This window comes from Rosa rugosa, chromosome 1 (genome assembly GCF_958449725.1).
Source record: "Rosa rugosa chromosome 1, drRosRugo1.1, whole genome shotgun sequence".
Classification (NCBI taxonomy): Eukaryota; Viridiplantae; Streptophyta; class Magnoliopsida; order Rosales; family Rosaceae; genus Rosa; species Rosa rugosa.
Window position 1 is genome coordinate 19543614 of NC_084820.1, and position 16926 is coordinate 19560539.

General features: G+C 38.9%; 1 protein-coding gene and 1 pseudogene across 1 annotated transcript; one reads left to right on the forward strand and one right to left on the reverse strand.

Annotated features, from left to right (window-relative positions):
* The first annotated feature begins 1993 nt into the window (after positions 1-1993).
* LOC133721301 (ras-related protein Rab7-like) lies at positions 1994-8538 on the forward strand (annotated as a pseudogene).
* Positions 8539-9599: 1061 nt separating this feature from the next.
* On the reverse strand, positions 9600-16596 carry LOC133722777 (probable cytosolic oligopeptidase A). Its single transcript, XM_062149650.1, has 17 exons — positions 16153-16596; positions 15866-16033; positions 15517-15640; positions 15150-15226; positions 14529-14672; positions 14210-14440; positions 14059-14149; positions 13589-13710; positions 13265-13372; positions 12931-13176; positions 11979-12124; positions 11520-11637; positions 10893-11052; positions 10757-10788; positions 10527-10592; positions 10043-10114; positions 9600-9945 (listed from the first exon to the last, which is right to left on the reverse strand). Exons 1-17 carry the CDS (start codon positions 16579-16581, stop codon positions 9862-9864), a joined length of 2418 nt encoding a protein of 805 aa, XP_062005634.1. The 5' UTR covers positions 16582-16596; the 3' UTR covers positions 9600-9861.
* Between the last annotated feature and the right edge of the window lie 330 nt (positions 16597-16926).

A 16926-nucleotide genomic window follows, 5' to 3' on the forward strand; every position in this document is an offset into this window, starting at 1 on the left:
CTTATGGAAGTTAACGTGGAATTCGTACTTCCGGAATGTAATATATACGCTTGGAATGTAAATGTTAGAATGTATCGTTGTGTGTGAGTTTAGTTTTAAGCTTGTCCAGGTTTTGCAAATTTTTGGGTCGCTCATTTTAGGGGAGGTTCTGCCGATTTTTCGTCAGGATTTCCTTTAAATGGGTCCCGCAGGCTCGTATCCGGGTTTCGGGGTGAAACTTGGGTCGGGTTCTGTCAGATCAGCTCATAGCCTCTTGCTTTTGCTCGATGTCCATCTCTGCACCGCCAAGCTAGGTATTTGCTGGATTTGGTTTCAATTTGGGGAGAGAAACAGATGGGTTGTGGAGTTTGATCGGAATAGGATTGGTGGGTTGAGGAAGGAGAAAGTAGGCAAAATGAAAAAAAAAAAAAAAAATTAAAAAGGAACAAGAAAAAAAGAAGAAAAAGCAAAAAAGATATTAAAAAGAAAAAAGAAAAAAAGGAAAAAAAGAAATTAAAAAGAAAAAATAAAAATAAAAGGAGAAAAAGAAATTAAAAAGGAAAAAGAAATAACAGAGGGGTATATTGGACATTTCACCTAAGGTCAACTCCTAATTTGACGCGGGAGGGACCAATCAGACGGAAATTTTGACGTTAAGGACTTTTCAGATTAATTGAGAATGTCAGGGACTGAAACGAAAAAAGGGTCATAGTACAGGGACTAAACATAATTTAATCCATTTCAATTTACTGTGATTAATCATAATCCAAAATTTTGTACTGTGTGGCTGTGTGGATCATTAACTGAATATATATATATATATATATATATATATATATATATATATATGGGTGAAATTTGCACACCCAAATTTACAAACCACACACCCTTTCATTTTTTTAATAATATTTCATCTCACATTTTTTTACACTTCCTAAAATACCCTAAGTCAGATTTTTTTTTTTTTTTGGGGTCCTCTCTCTCTCCTCTCCAAAACCTGCACTTCCCTCACGCACTTCCTGCTTTTCCGACATCTCTTGGATCGGCGGCGGCGGTGAGATCGACTGGGCTGTAGAGACCCAGCTCGGTGTCGAAGACCAGCTTCTTGGCCGGGTCGGAGAGAAGGGCCCATGCATCGGCGACGAGCTTGAAGGCGTGCTCAGCGAAGGCGTATTTGTTCTTGTCTTTCTGCGGGTTTCAAATAGAATTTAATCCACCGAAGGTTGTTGCTAGCTAGATTCAGCAGGGATGAGAGGGCAAATGGAGAGCAAGCTGTTAACTTATCTGATCTGCAGACCTTTGGTTTGGTTTGGTTTGGTTTAAGGATCAGGGATTCATTGACCAACTTTATTTATCGCCGCCGTCCACGGTGTTGCGGTCACCAGCAAATTCAAAATCGCTCGCTTGTGACTGGTGGTGGATTTGAAGGTCAGAAATACTCCAAAACCCAGATGAGAAAAGCTTCAAGATTCAAACTTTTCTCAAAACCCAGATGAGAAAAGTTTTCCAGATTCAAACTTTTCTCAAAACTTAGATGAGAAAAAGCTTCAAGACTCAATTTTTTCTCAAAACCCAGAATAAGAAAACAGAATTGTGAATACCCAGATGGAAAAATGGCTTCTTTTTTCCTTTTTCCAAGGTCCCCAGATTGAATCTATGGACTTTGACGGGTTACAATTCCATTACAATTGATATTCAATAACTTGACAAATATTTAGCCTCAGACCCTCAACAATCCATATCATTACATGTTCTAGCTGGATTCTTAACAAACACCATTAACAAGTTGATCAGATTCAGTAATCGCAAATGCTAACATTGAAACCAGTACAAGCATAAAAACAATCCTGGAGAGAGAGAGAGAGAGAGGACCCAAAAAAAAAAAAGGAAACTCTGATTTAGGGCATTTTAGGAAGTGTAAAAAAATGTGAGATAAAAAATTATTAAAAAAATAAAAGGGTGTGTAGTTTGTAAATTTGGGTGTGCAAATTTCACACCCCATATATATATATATATATAGAAGAAGTTCATTCGACAATATAAAACTACAATTGGTGCTGATTTTGTCACAAATGAACCTCATATTGATGACAAATTGGTGACTTTGCAAGTGAATAATTAAAGCATTTACTAGATTATGTATTCTCTATATATACACCTGAAACATCAATTAATCTTAGTTCTGTTTGCCACATCTGTGCTATTGTATTTGACAGATTTGGGACACAGCAGGACAAGAAAGGTTTCAAAGTCTCAGCGGCAGCATTTTATGTGGAGCAAATTGTTGTGTTCTTGTTTATGATGTGAATGCTCTAAGATCATTTGAAACACTTCAGAACTGGCATGAAGAGTTTCTCAAACAGGTCTGTTAAATTTTTCCTCTTCTGCGGTTCTGCACTATCTAGCTTGTAAGGTTATCCTGATTATCTTGTTGTGGGGAAGCGGCAAATGAGTCACACACACACGGATCCAATAATGCCGATACCCCCCCCCCCCCCCACTTTAGCCACCCGATGCAGAACGGGTATGGGGTTTTAATACAAAAGGCCTCGGCATTAGTGTGTGTGGTACCATTCCTTATAACCCAAGGATGACTCTTCACCTTTCTGATGTGGGATTCCAAATGGCTCTAATCTAAGCCACACTTTTCCAACAATCTTCACCTTTGCGTGATTCGAGCCATCTTCAATTGTCTCATGATCCGAATTCCAATAACTCCACCTTGACCACAAGCATCCAATTCCAAATCTTGTGATCCCAATCCAAATGGGAGCTCCTCCAAATTGCAACTCGACCGTATGAGACACCAAGTCCCAAGCGTAACCTGGCAGAACGGGTATGGGGTTTTAATACAAAACTCGACCGTATGAGACACCAAGTCCCAAGCGTAACCTGGCAGAACGGGTATGGGGTTTTAATACAAAAGGCCTCGGCATTAGTGTGTGTGGTACCATTCCTTATAACCCAAGGATGACTCTTCACCTTTCTGATGTGGGATTCCAAATGGCTCTAATCTAAGCCACACTTTTCCAACAATCTCCACCTTTGCGTGATTCGAGCCATCTTCAATTGTCTCATGATTCGAATTCCAATAACTCTACCTTGACCACAAGCATCCAATTCCAAATATTGTGATCCCAATCCAAATGGGAGCTCCTCCAAATTGCAACTCGACCTTATGAGACACCAAGTCCCAAGCGTAACCTGGGCTCTGATACCAGTTTGTAGTGCGGAACCGTAACAAACACAATATTGATATGGAACTAGATGAGCAACCGAACAACGAAAAAGAAAGCAAACACAAGAACACAAGAATTTATAGTGGTTCACTCAATCAATGTGATTGAGCTACGTCCACTTCGGAGCCGGCGAGAAATTCCACTATAATCAATTGGAGAGAATACAATTAGAGTTTGATGATAAACTCTCTACCCAAAATCCCAATACACCAATACCTAGTTAACTCTCTCTCTCTCTGCAATACTGGCGGCATATATGTGTATTGCCTAAATAATCTAGACATACATATATATATATATATATATATATATATATATATATATATATCCTATCCTAATTAACCTAGGGGTGCCTTGCCCACGTGATCACCATGGGCCATTCAAATTGGATTTTGTCCACCAATATAATAAAGCCAATATTCAATAATCTCCACCTTGGCTTTACTTGATGTAAATTCTTCAAAGTAGAACTTCAAAACCAATCACCGCTCCGACATCCCCGTAGGGAATTTCAAATTCTACAAATACCAATCAAGTTCAAGAAATGCTTGAACTTGCTCAATGGAACCGACTTTGTCAACATATCAGCAGGATTATCTGCAGTTCCAATTTTGAGGAGTTGAACATCACCATCCTCCACCATCTGACGAATCTTGTGAAATTTGACATTGATATGTTTAGTACGAGCATGAGTAACTTGGTTCTCTGCTAAATGAATAGCACTTTGACTGTCACAAAAAATATCCACATATTCTTGAATAATTCCCAAGTCCTCAAGCAAACCACGAAGCCAAACTGCTTCTTTTGCACCCTCTGTTACCGCCATATATTCAGCTTCTGTAGTCGACAAAGCAATTGTAGGTTGCAAATTCGACTTCCAACTCACCGGTCCACTAGCAAGAGTAAACACATAAGCTGTAGTAGATCGGCACTTATCCAAATCACCTGCGAAATCAGAGTCCACATATCCAACAACACACTGACTCGTCTTATCCTGCTGAAAAACCAATCCAACATCCACAGTACCAAGAATATACCGTAGAATCCACTTCACTGCTTGCCAATGACCTTTACCTGGGTTATGCATATATCTGCTCACCACACTTAAGGCCTGTGAAATATCCGGTCTAGTACACACCATACAATACATCAAGCTACCAACAGCACTAGCATAAGGAACTTTGGCCATATATTTCATATCATCATCTGTGCTAGGAGACATAGTAGATTTAAGCTTAAAGTGAGAAGCAAGAGGTGTACTTACAGGTTTAGATTTATCATTCATGCCAAACCGATTTAGTACATTCTTCAAATATTGCTTCTGTGACAAACAAACTTTGCCTCTTGATTTATCTCTTTCAATTTCCATGCCCAAAATCTTTTTAGCTTCTCCCAAGTCCTTCATCTCAAATTCACCACTCAATTGTGATTTCAATTTATTTATCTCCATCTTGCTCTTAGATGCAATTAACATATCATCAACATATAAGAGCAAATAAATGAAGGTCTCATCTTGTAGCTTGCGAAAATAAACACATGGATCATAAAGACTCCGAGTGTACTTCTGACCGAACATAAATTTATCAAACCGCTTGAACCACTGCCTTGGAGATTGTTTCAAACCATATAATGATTTATGCAGTTTGCAGACCCAATTTTCTTTACCAGCAATTTTAAACCCTTCTGGCTGAGTCATATATATCTCTTCTTTTAATTCACCATGTAAGAAAGCAGTTTTTACATCAAGCTGTGCTAACTCAAGATCAAACTGTGCAACCAAGGCCAATAAAATACGAATAGAAGAATGCTTAACAACATGAGAAAATACCTCATTGTAGTCAATTCCTTCTTTTTGTGCGTAGCCTTTAGCTACCAATCTAGCCTTATACCGTGATCCTTCCTTTTTAGCAAACACCCACTTGCAACCAATTCCTCTCTTCTCATGCGGTAACTGAACCAACTCCCATGTTTTATTCTTGTGAAGAGACTTCATCTCCTCACCCATAGCTTTTTCCCATTCTACACAATCTGCATGTATGACAGCTTCTTCATAAGTAGTAGGAATTTCTTCTTCAGTAACTGGGAGTGCATAAGTCACCATATCATTAAGACAAGCTGGCTTTTGAGCATTCCTTTTTCCCTTTGTAGTTGCAATTGGTCCATCTTGCTGTGTAGGCTATTGGGTTGGAGCCTCTACTTCAACACTCATGTCCTCAATATTTAAATCATCTAAATCAACAATAGGACTCACTGGATCAATTGGAGTTTCAACAATTTTTTTCTTTAACTCCACCTGCTGCAAACTCTCTACGGACATTCTCTGCTCTTCAGAATTTTTCTGCTTGTTCTGATCAACCATAATAGCCTCATCAAAAGTCACATCTCTGCTTACAACAACTTTCTTCACATCTGAACACCAAAGCTTAAATCCCTTAACACCCTCATTAAATCCCAAGAATATAGCTTTCTTGGCCCTTGGATCAAGCTTGCTTTCCCTGACATAAAAATAAGCAGGACAACCAAAAATATGTAAATAGTGATAATCAGTAGCAGGTTTACCAGACCATACCTCCATGGGAGTTTTTCCCTCAAGTGCAGCAGTAGGTAACCTATTAATGAGATGGCTTGCATACACAACTTCCTCAGCCCAAAATTCTTTGCCTAATCCAGCATTAGACAACATACACCGAATTTTCTCCAATAAAGTCTGATTCATGCGCTCTGCCACCCCATTCTGTTGTGGTGTCTCTCTAACTGTGCAGTGTCTCACAATGCCCTCATCTTGACATAGTTTCAAGAACGGATCAGATTTGTATTCACCACCATTATCTGACCTGAGCCTCTTAATTTTTCGACCGATCTGAGTCTCAATCATCTTCTTCCACTTCACAAATATATCTAAGACTTCATCTTTATGCTTCATAGTGTACACCCATACTCTTCTAGTGAAGTCATCAACAAAAGAGACATAATAATGCTTACCTCCCAAAGATGCAGTTTTGGTAGGTCCCCATACATCAGTGTGAACATAATCTAGAGTACCTTTAGTCTGATGAACTGCGGTGCCAAATTTAACTCTAGTCTGTTTTCCCAAGACACAATGTTCACAAAATTTTATTTTTCCTGTCTTTGCGCCTTTCAATAGACCTTGCTTCACTAATCCCTGCATTGCTTTCTCACCAGCATGTCCAAGACGCATATGCCATAATTTTGTATTGTCTGCATCATCATCATCTGTAGTCTCAGATATTGCTGTTTCACCTGTCACTGTGCTCCCTTGTAGAAAATATAAATTTCTGAACCTTTCACCTCTCATCATCACAAGTGAACCAGAGACAACTTTAGCAACTCCACTTTTCAATGTAATTGTGTGCCCTTTTGATTCTAAAGTTCCCAAAGAGATAATATTTTTCTTCAAATTTGGAACATACCTGACATTAGTTAACTCTCTGACTACTCCATCATGCATCTTGAGACGAATTGTACCAATCCCTCTTGTTCTGCAAGGACTGTTGTCTCCCATCAAAACTACTCCACCATTCAACTCCTTGAAAGTAGAGAACCATTCCCTATTAGGACACATATGATGTGAACAACCTGAATCCATAATCCACTTGTCAGAATAACCAACTGCAGATGAATTAGCCAAAGCAAACTCAATCTCATCTTCTTCAAAATCTTCAAAAGCTGATGAACAACTCAAAGCAAAATCAAAGTCGTCATCTTCATCATCTCTTACAACATTCACTTCAGAACCCTTCTTGTCTTTGTTCTTCAACTTAGGACAATCTTTCTTCCAATGACCTTTGTTGCGACAAAAAGCACACTCATCTTTTGCAGGAAATTTACTTCTTGACTTGGAACGAGATTTACTTCTTTTTCCAGTAGGTTTTCTCTCATCAGATCTGCCCCTTACTACAAGTGCTTCACCTGACACATTCTGAAGTTGCTTCTCTTTCTTTCGGCACTCATTATTTATCAATGAATTACACACATCATCAAATTTCACTTCATTCTTTCCATGCAACAAAGTTGTAATCAAATGCTCATACTCGTCAGGAAGAGAATTTAGCAAACACAAAGTTTTATCCTCATCACTAATTTGCACATCCAAATTAGCCAAATCTGCAAGTATCTTATTGAAATCACTGATGTGTTCAGAAACAGAAACACCCTGTCGATAATTAAATCGGAAAAGCCGCCTCTTCAAGTGAAACCGGTTTTCAGCACTCTTGATCATATATTGGTCTTCTAATTTCTTCCACAACTCTTTTGCAATTGGTCTTCTAATTTCTTCCACAACTCTTTTGCAGAAGTTTCTTTCATGACAAAGAATTTCTGATCTTTAGCAAGACACATTCTGATAGAACCACAAGCCCACTTGTTAATTCTCGCCCACTCCACATCATCTATATCTGCAGGTTTATCTTCCAGAGCTATATCCAATTCTTGTTGACACAAGACATCCATCATCTCACACTGCCACATGCCAAAATTGTTGGTGCCATTAAACTTTTCAACTTCAAATTTGGCATTACCAATTGATGGCCTGGAAGTCGACCAACGCGAAGAACCTGAAGACTCAGCCCCTTTCTTTTTCTCGTCAACCATGATTTCCAATCAATGAATCAATTCCCAATTCAGAACCAGAGCTCTGATGCCAGTTTGTTGTGGGGAAGCGGCGCCAAATGAGTCCCACACACACGGATCCAATAATGCCGATACTCCCCCCACTTTAGCCACCCGATGCAGAACGGGTATGGGGTTTTAATACAAAAGGCCTCGGCATTAGTGTGTGTGGTACCATTCCTTATAACTCAAGGATGACTCTTCACCTTTCTGATGTGGGATTCCAAATGGCTCTAATCTAAGCCACACTTTTCCAACATATCTGAATTTCTAATTATTGACATTATTTCACCATCGGTTAGCAGGTAGGTCTAGCTGACACTGAGGCATTTCCATTTATACTACTCGGCAACAAAATTGCTATAGATGGCGGAAACAGCAGAGCAGTATGGACATACATAAAATATATAGAGGCTGAGGCATTTCATCATTATTTTTATGCCCCCCCCCCCCCCTGTTATATGTTTTGATTGGAAAAAATAATAAAGGCATGAGGATGAGCCTCCCATTGGGTTCCAAACCTCAAAAAAAAAAAATATATATATATATATAGAGAGAAATTTTAAAATTTTTGTGCACTTGTAATTAGCCTAGACGGGTTTCGGATCCTGGATCCGCCATTGCCTGCTATCTTCATTACTATACAATTCATAAGCACCCCAAGAAAAGCAAATCTTACTGTGATGAGTGATGGTTCATACAAGACAAGGTCGTTGTCCTGGAGCAAAAGACAATTGATCCATGGTTCAACTTCAGCAGCACGTACATGAATTTGAAGACCAAGTTAACTGTTTTTTCCCCGGCACAGTAAAGCAGAGAGTAATGGCATCATCATATTCATGCAGAAGCGACTTGTAATATGCCATTGTGACTGAGCAGTGGCTCCGGTGAAGGCTCACGTCCTTGGAATTCCACAAAAACCTGGAAACAAACCACAACATGTTTAAAGAACATGCTTGGATTCACGGAACCCTAAAGTGCTTTCAAGGATGTAATTAACACGAAGAAAGTTGGCTGAGATAACTGTGTCCAAGTCAATTGATCGACAATATCACCATCAACTACTTGAAGCTTAGACACCTGAGCAGATTAAAAGATAAAATTACATGTATACTTGGACTGCTACCGAAGCAGCACGAAGCTCCGACGAGTCCTAAACACCTGTGAGGTGGTCAACTACTCCCCAAACAACACTCAATCGGTCAACGATCTTCTCCAACAGCCAAATCAGATTCCTATAGAAACTTGGAAACACCGGTAGAATTTTCGAAAATTAAAATATAGGTCGTACGAGTTTCTTCAAAAGGGTCGAATCCCAGGTCGCACGTGCAGGGCATCGAATTCGAAGGGAAATCAAAGAGGCAGAGGCAGCTATTTTCGTAGCAGATCGAGAAGAGAGCGAAGAAAATGGTGCAAGACGCCAAAGTATGGTGGTCTATGACTTCCTTCCCACAATAGTTTTAGAGGATTTACTTTTTATATGTGCGGGCTACGGATCTACTGTTCAAATCCCGATCATTTTATCATCTGCAATTCATTAATCTGTATCTTCACAACTCTATACAACTAGGAAATAAACTCTAACCTTGCACTAGCTTTGTTTTCTTCTATACCAAGTAGTTCGGATCAGCGCCTTTTTCAACCCAAACAAGATGGTACTTTCTTCTTGTTTTGATTAGGGATGGGTTCAAGTTGCTATTTCCATCAAAATACAGAATAAAAAGGAAACAAAAAAGAAAATTGCTAGAAGAGTAAAACCCAGGATCAACGACTTTTCTGTTTTTTTTTTTTTTTTTCTTTCTTGCAATTTTGTAAGTGTTTGTTGAGTAAAAGCAATCTTATTGAGATGAGTGATGTTTCATACAAGAACATTTTCTGACAGTAACTGCCAAACAAGTTCCCCTGGGCTAAAGACAATTGATGGGTGTTTCAAATTTAGCAGTGCCTAGACTGGTGTAATCAAGCCTGCAAGTCTTTCCCCGCCGTCCAGTAAAGCTTGTTAATGACATGATATTCATGCAGTAGCAACTTGTAATAGACCATTGTGCCTGAGCAGTGGCTCCGGTGAAGGCTCACGTCCTCGGAATTCCACAAAAACCTGGAAACAAACCACCATAACATGTTATAAGAACATCTGTATGACTGGCGCCATAATCTAGTAAGAGAACAACAAGAAAAGGAATAGTTTGTCTTACGTCCAGTGGTGCTTTCCCGCCTCCAAGAGCAAGGATCGTTTCTCGGAACTTGCTTCCGGTTTCTTTTACAGCCTGTTGCAAGATATAAAGATCATCATTGATATGGAGGATCATGTTCGGTACACTTTAGTGACTGACAACGAAGATAAGTCACCTTAACTAACAAGCCTTAAAAAATATCATTACATATGGCAGTATTTTGTATGAAAGCAGAAACATTTGGGAAGATATAGCAAGCACCAGACAAGTGTAAAAATTTTGCACTAGTAATATATCAAGGGACCAGATAAGCTTAAGGACTATGACCATTAAAGAAGGCCTTCCCTCCCATTTCAGTCACAACTTGTCACCAATTTTCTCAATAGCAAGCATCCAAATTCAATCTCACATTTGTTTGTTGACCGTATAGACAATCCATTCAAGAACTACAACTCTGTTATACTATGTACTTGCAAGACTCTGTGTCCGGTTCTTTCCAACTTACCTTGCTATTATCCAATCCAGCATCCTCAAATGCAGAGAAAGCATCAGCAGACAAGACCTCAGCCCACTGCAGAATAGAGCAATGTATCAGAATGAATTTCCGCATGAAAATGAAACTAAACTTTCGTATTAAGACCACAAATTACTGGAGATAATAAAATTATTAACAAATATCTGATCGCTGAATAAACTTGAGCTGGGGAAAGACTTGACCATCAGAATAAGACATACCTTGTAACTATAGTACCCAGCTGCATATCCACCTGATATCCACAGAAAAGCATTATATTGATAAACAAATCTGTTTAACTAAAGGAAGAATTCAGAACATTGCTGGGAAATTGAAAGCCAGAAAGTGAAAGCAAACCTGCAAAGATATGGCTGAAACCACAAAGGAACCTATCTTCTGGAAGTGGGGGGATCACTTGTGTTTTTTCACTAACCCTCTGATCAACATCATAAATGGATTCTGACCCACCAGGTATGTAATCCGTGTGCAGCTTCAGATCTACAATTGCAAATCTTATCTGCAAAATTGATAAAAAAAACATAAACCAATGACAACTGAAAACTTTTAACTACTGATAATTATACATGAAATGAATAAAGTAAAAAAAAAAAAAATGTAATACAGAAAAAGCAAGGAAACAGTATGGGTATTTACATTTTATATGTTAAGTGCAATCATAGTAAAGCAAAGCAAAAAAATTGGCATAGTAAAAGTTGACAGCTATAATGACATAACAGAAATATTCAATATATTCGCATCGTTGAGTAGTTCGTAGTTGGAATAAGATCGTCATGAATGTCAGATTCAAACATACTAACAAGATGCATTTCATAAGCCCTTCGAGATACCAATACATCACTATTTCTCAAAGCTATGTACCAGAACCTCAGAAACAAATGATAAGTTACTATCACAGTTCAACTGCTAAAAAATTACTAAAGCTAATTAGGCTGAAGAAAAGGTTAAGGTGTCATATGCACTAACCTGTCGAAGGCTTAGGGAGCCGGCACGAAAAGTCCTAGCTGCAAGAAGCTTCAGGAATACTTCTTCTGGAAGGGTTTCCGCACTTTCATAATGCTTAGCAATGCTCATTAAAGTGTCTCTACAACACCAATTAAGGAAACAAATCACTAACAGAGTGAAAGAAAATAGTGGATCATACCGTCTCTTGGTACTGCATGGAAAGAAATGGGAACTACAATTTGGGAAATAAGAAAACAGAACTCAAAAAGGTATAGGCAGCTGTATCTTGAAGGCCAGTTACCCCTGGGTCAAATAAGTTTTAGTGTCTACGAGCACAAAAAAAGAAGTTCAAGTGTTCGACGACAGAGCAAGTCCATAATTTATAAATTTATCCCTTCAGCCCAACCAGCACATCTATATTTGAAAAATCTAGAAGAAATAAATGCACAATAGTTCAAAGGATTTTGGCAGACAAATTACCTGTGGTAACACCAATTTTCCATGAACTGTGAGGGCAATTCAACAGCATCCCACTCTACCCCTCGAATACCAGCAACAAGACCCTCATCTTGCTTAGTCAGCATATGCTGAAGTGCATGACCAAATTCATGGAAGACGGTCTCAACCTGCAAAAATGGACACTAGTCTGTAATTTGCAGGACAATAAATACCCAAATTGTGGCATACACTATGCAATCACACAACGCCTTTTTAATTTATGAACTCTTCGTGGCAAGAATAGCAGAAGCCTAGGTCTTGCCATATTTGCATGAATTCAGGCAAGCAGTCACATATCCAAACTAAGAGTTTCTTTGTTCAATTTATTCCCAATGGAACCTTTGTTGATTAGGTACAAAATTTGGCTGTCAGATAACCCAATTGGCACTTCTTCAAGCTGAAGGAATCAGGACCAAAGTAATGCTATCCACCGATCCTATCCCATAATCTCAATATGAATGTGAGATCATAGCATATTTTAGGACTCTCAACAAATCCTCTGCGCACTTGCCATTGAACAAAGATCTTTAGCATATATTGCCCATCAACAGGTATTTCACCCAAACATATGTAAGATGTGATTAAACAGCAGATGGCATGGATGGGGCGTGGATGGTAATTGGTAGCCGCACTGGCACCTCGCCACTAAAAGGAGACCCCAAGTTCAGGTTTTCCCACCCTTCCTCCAAATGTCTTAATTCACCCCCGTACTAATCATATAAACCTCATCACAAATGTTTGGCTACAGAAGTGAGGCTTGGGGGGAGGAAAAAAAATGGAGAAAGAGATGGAAAGCAAACCTTCCTTACCTGAATTTGGTTATCGCTTACTTTCCTTCCCCATTCTAACCAAAAGATCCTTGGTATGTTTTAGCTTTTGGTCATAATAATATGATTTTTCCAGTAAGCTGAAAAGAATTGCATTTTATATTTACCTCGCGGAAGGTCATCAAGCTGGGTTTGTCTCCCACTGGTGGTGATTGATTGCATACCATGTGTGCCACAGGCAACCTTGGAGAGGTACCATCACGTGACAATACACGGCTCCTAGCAAGTACTTCATCCATCCACGCACCTCCCCTTTTCTCAGATGGACGAGTATAGGGATCGAAGTAAAAATATGCAATAGGATCCCCAGAAGAATCTTTGACACGATAGAATCTAACATCATTGTTCCAAACCTGAAAAATTACACATGTATTTATGTATAGGATGCTTATTATCATTAAATTAACCAATATATACCCCACAGTGAGGAAAAATATATACCGGAGCTAAACCATCGGCTGGTTCAATGTCAATTCCAAAAATCTTGTTCGCTAGGCTAAACAGGCCATCCATAACCTTTGGCAAGGAGAAATAGGGGCGCAATTCTTCCTGTAGAATAAAAGGGCTCTAATATAAGTGGTCTTCACTTAAGGAAAAACAACATGAAAGCATAGTTTATCTACAGAGAAACTAATCAAGTAATTCTTTCAGATTCTATCCCACTATTATACCGAACATATTTAAGGGAGAAAAACAGAGTTGCAGATACTAATTACACCATTTGATGTTACACATGTAATACTAAACAGATGAATATGAGAGAACCTCGTTGATATCAAATTTGGACTCCCGAAGCCTCTCACTCCAAAAGCTAATGTCCCAGTGGTTCAAATCATCAGCTTCTGGAGCATCTTGGCTTTTGCAGAAATTCTTAAGGTCTTCCATATCTGAACAAATGAATACATAACTCAGTATGTGTACAATGTAAAACATTTACTGAAGATGGTTGCACTAACAGTTTACAACTGGCAATTCTAGGCAAGCTTTTTCATTTCCTTTTTAATCTTTGACAAGGTATCCAAAGATACATATACATCAGACAGTGAAGAATAGAATGCAATCCTTCTAGAAACAAAAAAGAAACGTAAAAGAAAATTTTGAATACATCAAAAAACAAAGAGTCTACTCTTCAAGTCCATCTATAGAAAGATTGACTAAAAAAAATCAGATTCATCTAATGGTTAAAATTCATTGAAAAACTTTACATGAAGTCAGGTTGCTTTCCAACAGTTTACCTTGAACTCCAGCCTTCCAAGAAGCACTTCGAAGTTTCTCTAGAAGCTCTTCAGCTTTTTCAACAGTAGCCATTTTGGTTGCCATGCTTACCTGAAACGTTCTATCTCAGTATATCTTCAAAACAAATAACATGTAAATCGATAGACTTACCTCAGCATAGTTGTTGTAATTCAGAAGCTTAGCCTTTTCCAACCTAAGCTTCAAGATTGAGTCAATAATTGCAGTATTATCCAGCTCTCCACTAGATGCACGAGTTACATAAGCACGGTATATTTCCTCACGCAAAGACCGGTTTCGAGCATGTTGCATAACAGAGAGAAAACTTGGACCGTCTAATGTAAATACCCAAGGCCCATTCTCAGCAGTCGCATTTTCATGCCCCTGATGAAATGCACAAATCCAGAATATGATACTAGGCAAGATAATAACAAAATGACACAAACATACACCACACGAGGTATTTGAATACCTTTGACACTGCTGTTTGTGCAGCCAATCCTAGAGCAGTAGCTGGCAATCCATCAATTTCTTTCTTATCGGTGATTAACTTTTCAAATTTCTTTGTGGCATCCAGAACATTCTCCCCAAATTTTTCAGACAGTCTTTCTCGTTCCTGGAAATAAAAGACATCAATATCAAGTAATGGAAAAATCAAACCAAAATGTGAAAATCATTGTTACAAATCAATAATTAGTCTTTGTCCAACTGAAACGATTCAACTTCAACGCCCAACATTTCAAAATTTAAGAAAACCGGCCCAAAAGAAGCTCACTGAGAAAGTTTAAGTACACCTTCACCCCTTCCCTTCTCAAAATACAAAAAAAAACATATTAATCAGTACGCTCTTACAGTCCCACCTAAAGATATGTATCCCAGAAATAACATATCATAAATTAGCATGCCACTATAGCTCTAACAAATCTTATAATGATGTTTATTTATGAGCTACACAAGACTTCTTCCTAAGCGAAAAATTATCAACACAGTTTAAGATGCTGTTAAAAATAATGCTATTGTGACAGTTTAATTTTCTCCTTTATCAAGAATGTTGAGGATGTTGTCAAAAGTTATCAACGGAAAATAGCATAACCTGTTCAATTTTGTTAAAAGCCTCTCTTTTATCATCTTCAAGGGCAACTCCACTAAGAACTGCCTCCTTTATTTGGTCTGCACAACAAGGCAAAGAGATATGTCAGACAAAAAATGTAAGCTTTAGAAGAAAACTGCACTCCACATCAACATACGTAAAAAGTTTTAGCAGGATGCAACTATGTTAATTTGAAAGCTCGTAAAAATTTGATGTAGCTTATATATCGAGAATTCACAAAACACGCATAAGATAATAACATGGTTTGCATCTTTCCCAGTACTACATCCTATTCAAGCACCAAAAGCAAGTCTCTTTTCTTCTTTTTGGTACAAAAGAAAAGATGATAAAATAAACTTTGAATACTGACTTTCAACTATACGTTTCTGAGCATCACTCAATGTCTTCCAATCAGGAGAGTCTTGAATTGCTTTAAACGCATTGTAAATCGGCTTGCTTTGCCCCAACCTAAGATAAAACTTCATTTTCTCCGGCTGCAAAACCACCAAGAAACAACTCAAACACCAAACAAGACACCAAAGAAAACGCAAAAGGCTAGCTTGGATTCCAAAAGTGTATTCAAGGATGTTAACACCGAAAAGTAGAAAGTGTAACTTCAACAGTCCAAGTCAAGACAACATCACCATCAATTATCAATTTTCAAGAACTTGAAGCTAATAATACTCGCAACGAAAATCCGAAAAGGTAGAATTTCATACTTGCACTTCTTCAACAGCAGCACGAAGCTCCGACGAGTCCCTAACAGCTTTGAGGTGGTTGACTACTCCCCAAACCACAGTCAACCGGTCAACGATCTTCTCCAACGGCACCACCAGCTTCGGCCAGTTAGGCTCCACCGTGCGCTCCAACTCCTCCAAATCAGACTCCTACACATTCATTCCACCACAATCAGATCGAAAATCCAAAACGCAGACCGGAATCAAAATCATACAAGCCCTAGAAACTCAAACAAGATTTCCAAAAGACTAAGATAGAATAATCTTACGAGCTTCTTCAATAGGGCTCGAATTCCAGGTCGCACGTGCGAGGCGTCAACGACGTCGAAGGGAGGGAAGTCGAAGTCCCGGAGGAGAGGATTGGAGGAGAGAGATTCGTCGACGGCAGCAGAGGCGGCCATTGAGAGGGAAGAGCGAGGTCGTCGGGAGTTGAAGGGAGGGGATGTGGGGGTGGGTTTAGGGAGGAGAGTGAGGCAGAAGGAGAAGGAAGAAGACCAGAGGGGACAGGGATGGGATTTGGGTAAGCGTTTAGGGGTAAAATGGGGATAAGGAGCTCGCTTGAGGAGGAGTGGGGAGACTGAGCGGGAGAGAGTGACGCGAGTTGCCATGAGCATGTTGAGTATAAGGAGAGAAGCCAATAGGGGTCTCTTTGGAATTTGCAAGCCCAGGGCTAAGGCTAAGGGAGGAGCATGCTTCATTTTGTTTTTATTTCTTTACATAAAAACTTGGAGAGGGGTGTAGTGTGGGAGAACAAAAGACTATAATAACAAAAGACCAAAACAGTGGGGCCATCCCTTATACAATTGTTCTTAGAAGACTATAATAACAAGGTCAAATTTTGTTAAAAACAAAAAAAAAATTGTATTTATTGAGAATGAATCGGAGTGAAATAAAATGGGTGAAAAATGAAGACTTTGTAGGAGAGACAAATGAACCACTTGAAATAGGTTTAAACTCACAATTGTTCATCTGATTAAGGAACTGTAAGAGACAAATAAATCACTCAATATCCTTTTACCCACGCAATTTTGTCCACATATTTT

Coding starts and splice junctions, on each gene's coding strand:
- LOC133722777 (XM_062149650.1), bottom strand. CDS start 16,581: ATGAAGCATGCTCCTCCCTTAGCCTTAGCCCTGGGCTTGCAAATTCCA. Junction 10,115..10,526: donor CTGGATTGGATAATAGCAAG/GTAAGTTGGAAA, acceptor ATCTTGCAACAG/GCTGTAAAAGAAACCGGAAG. Junction 9,946..10,042: donor GCGGGAAAGCACCACTGGAC/GTAAGACAAACT, acceptor GTTTGTTTCCAG/GTTTTTGTGGAATTCCGAGG.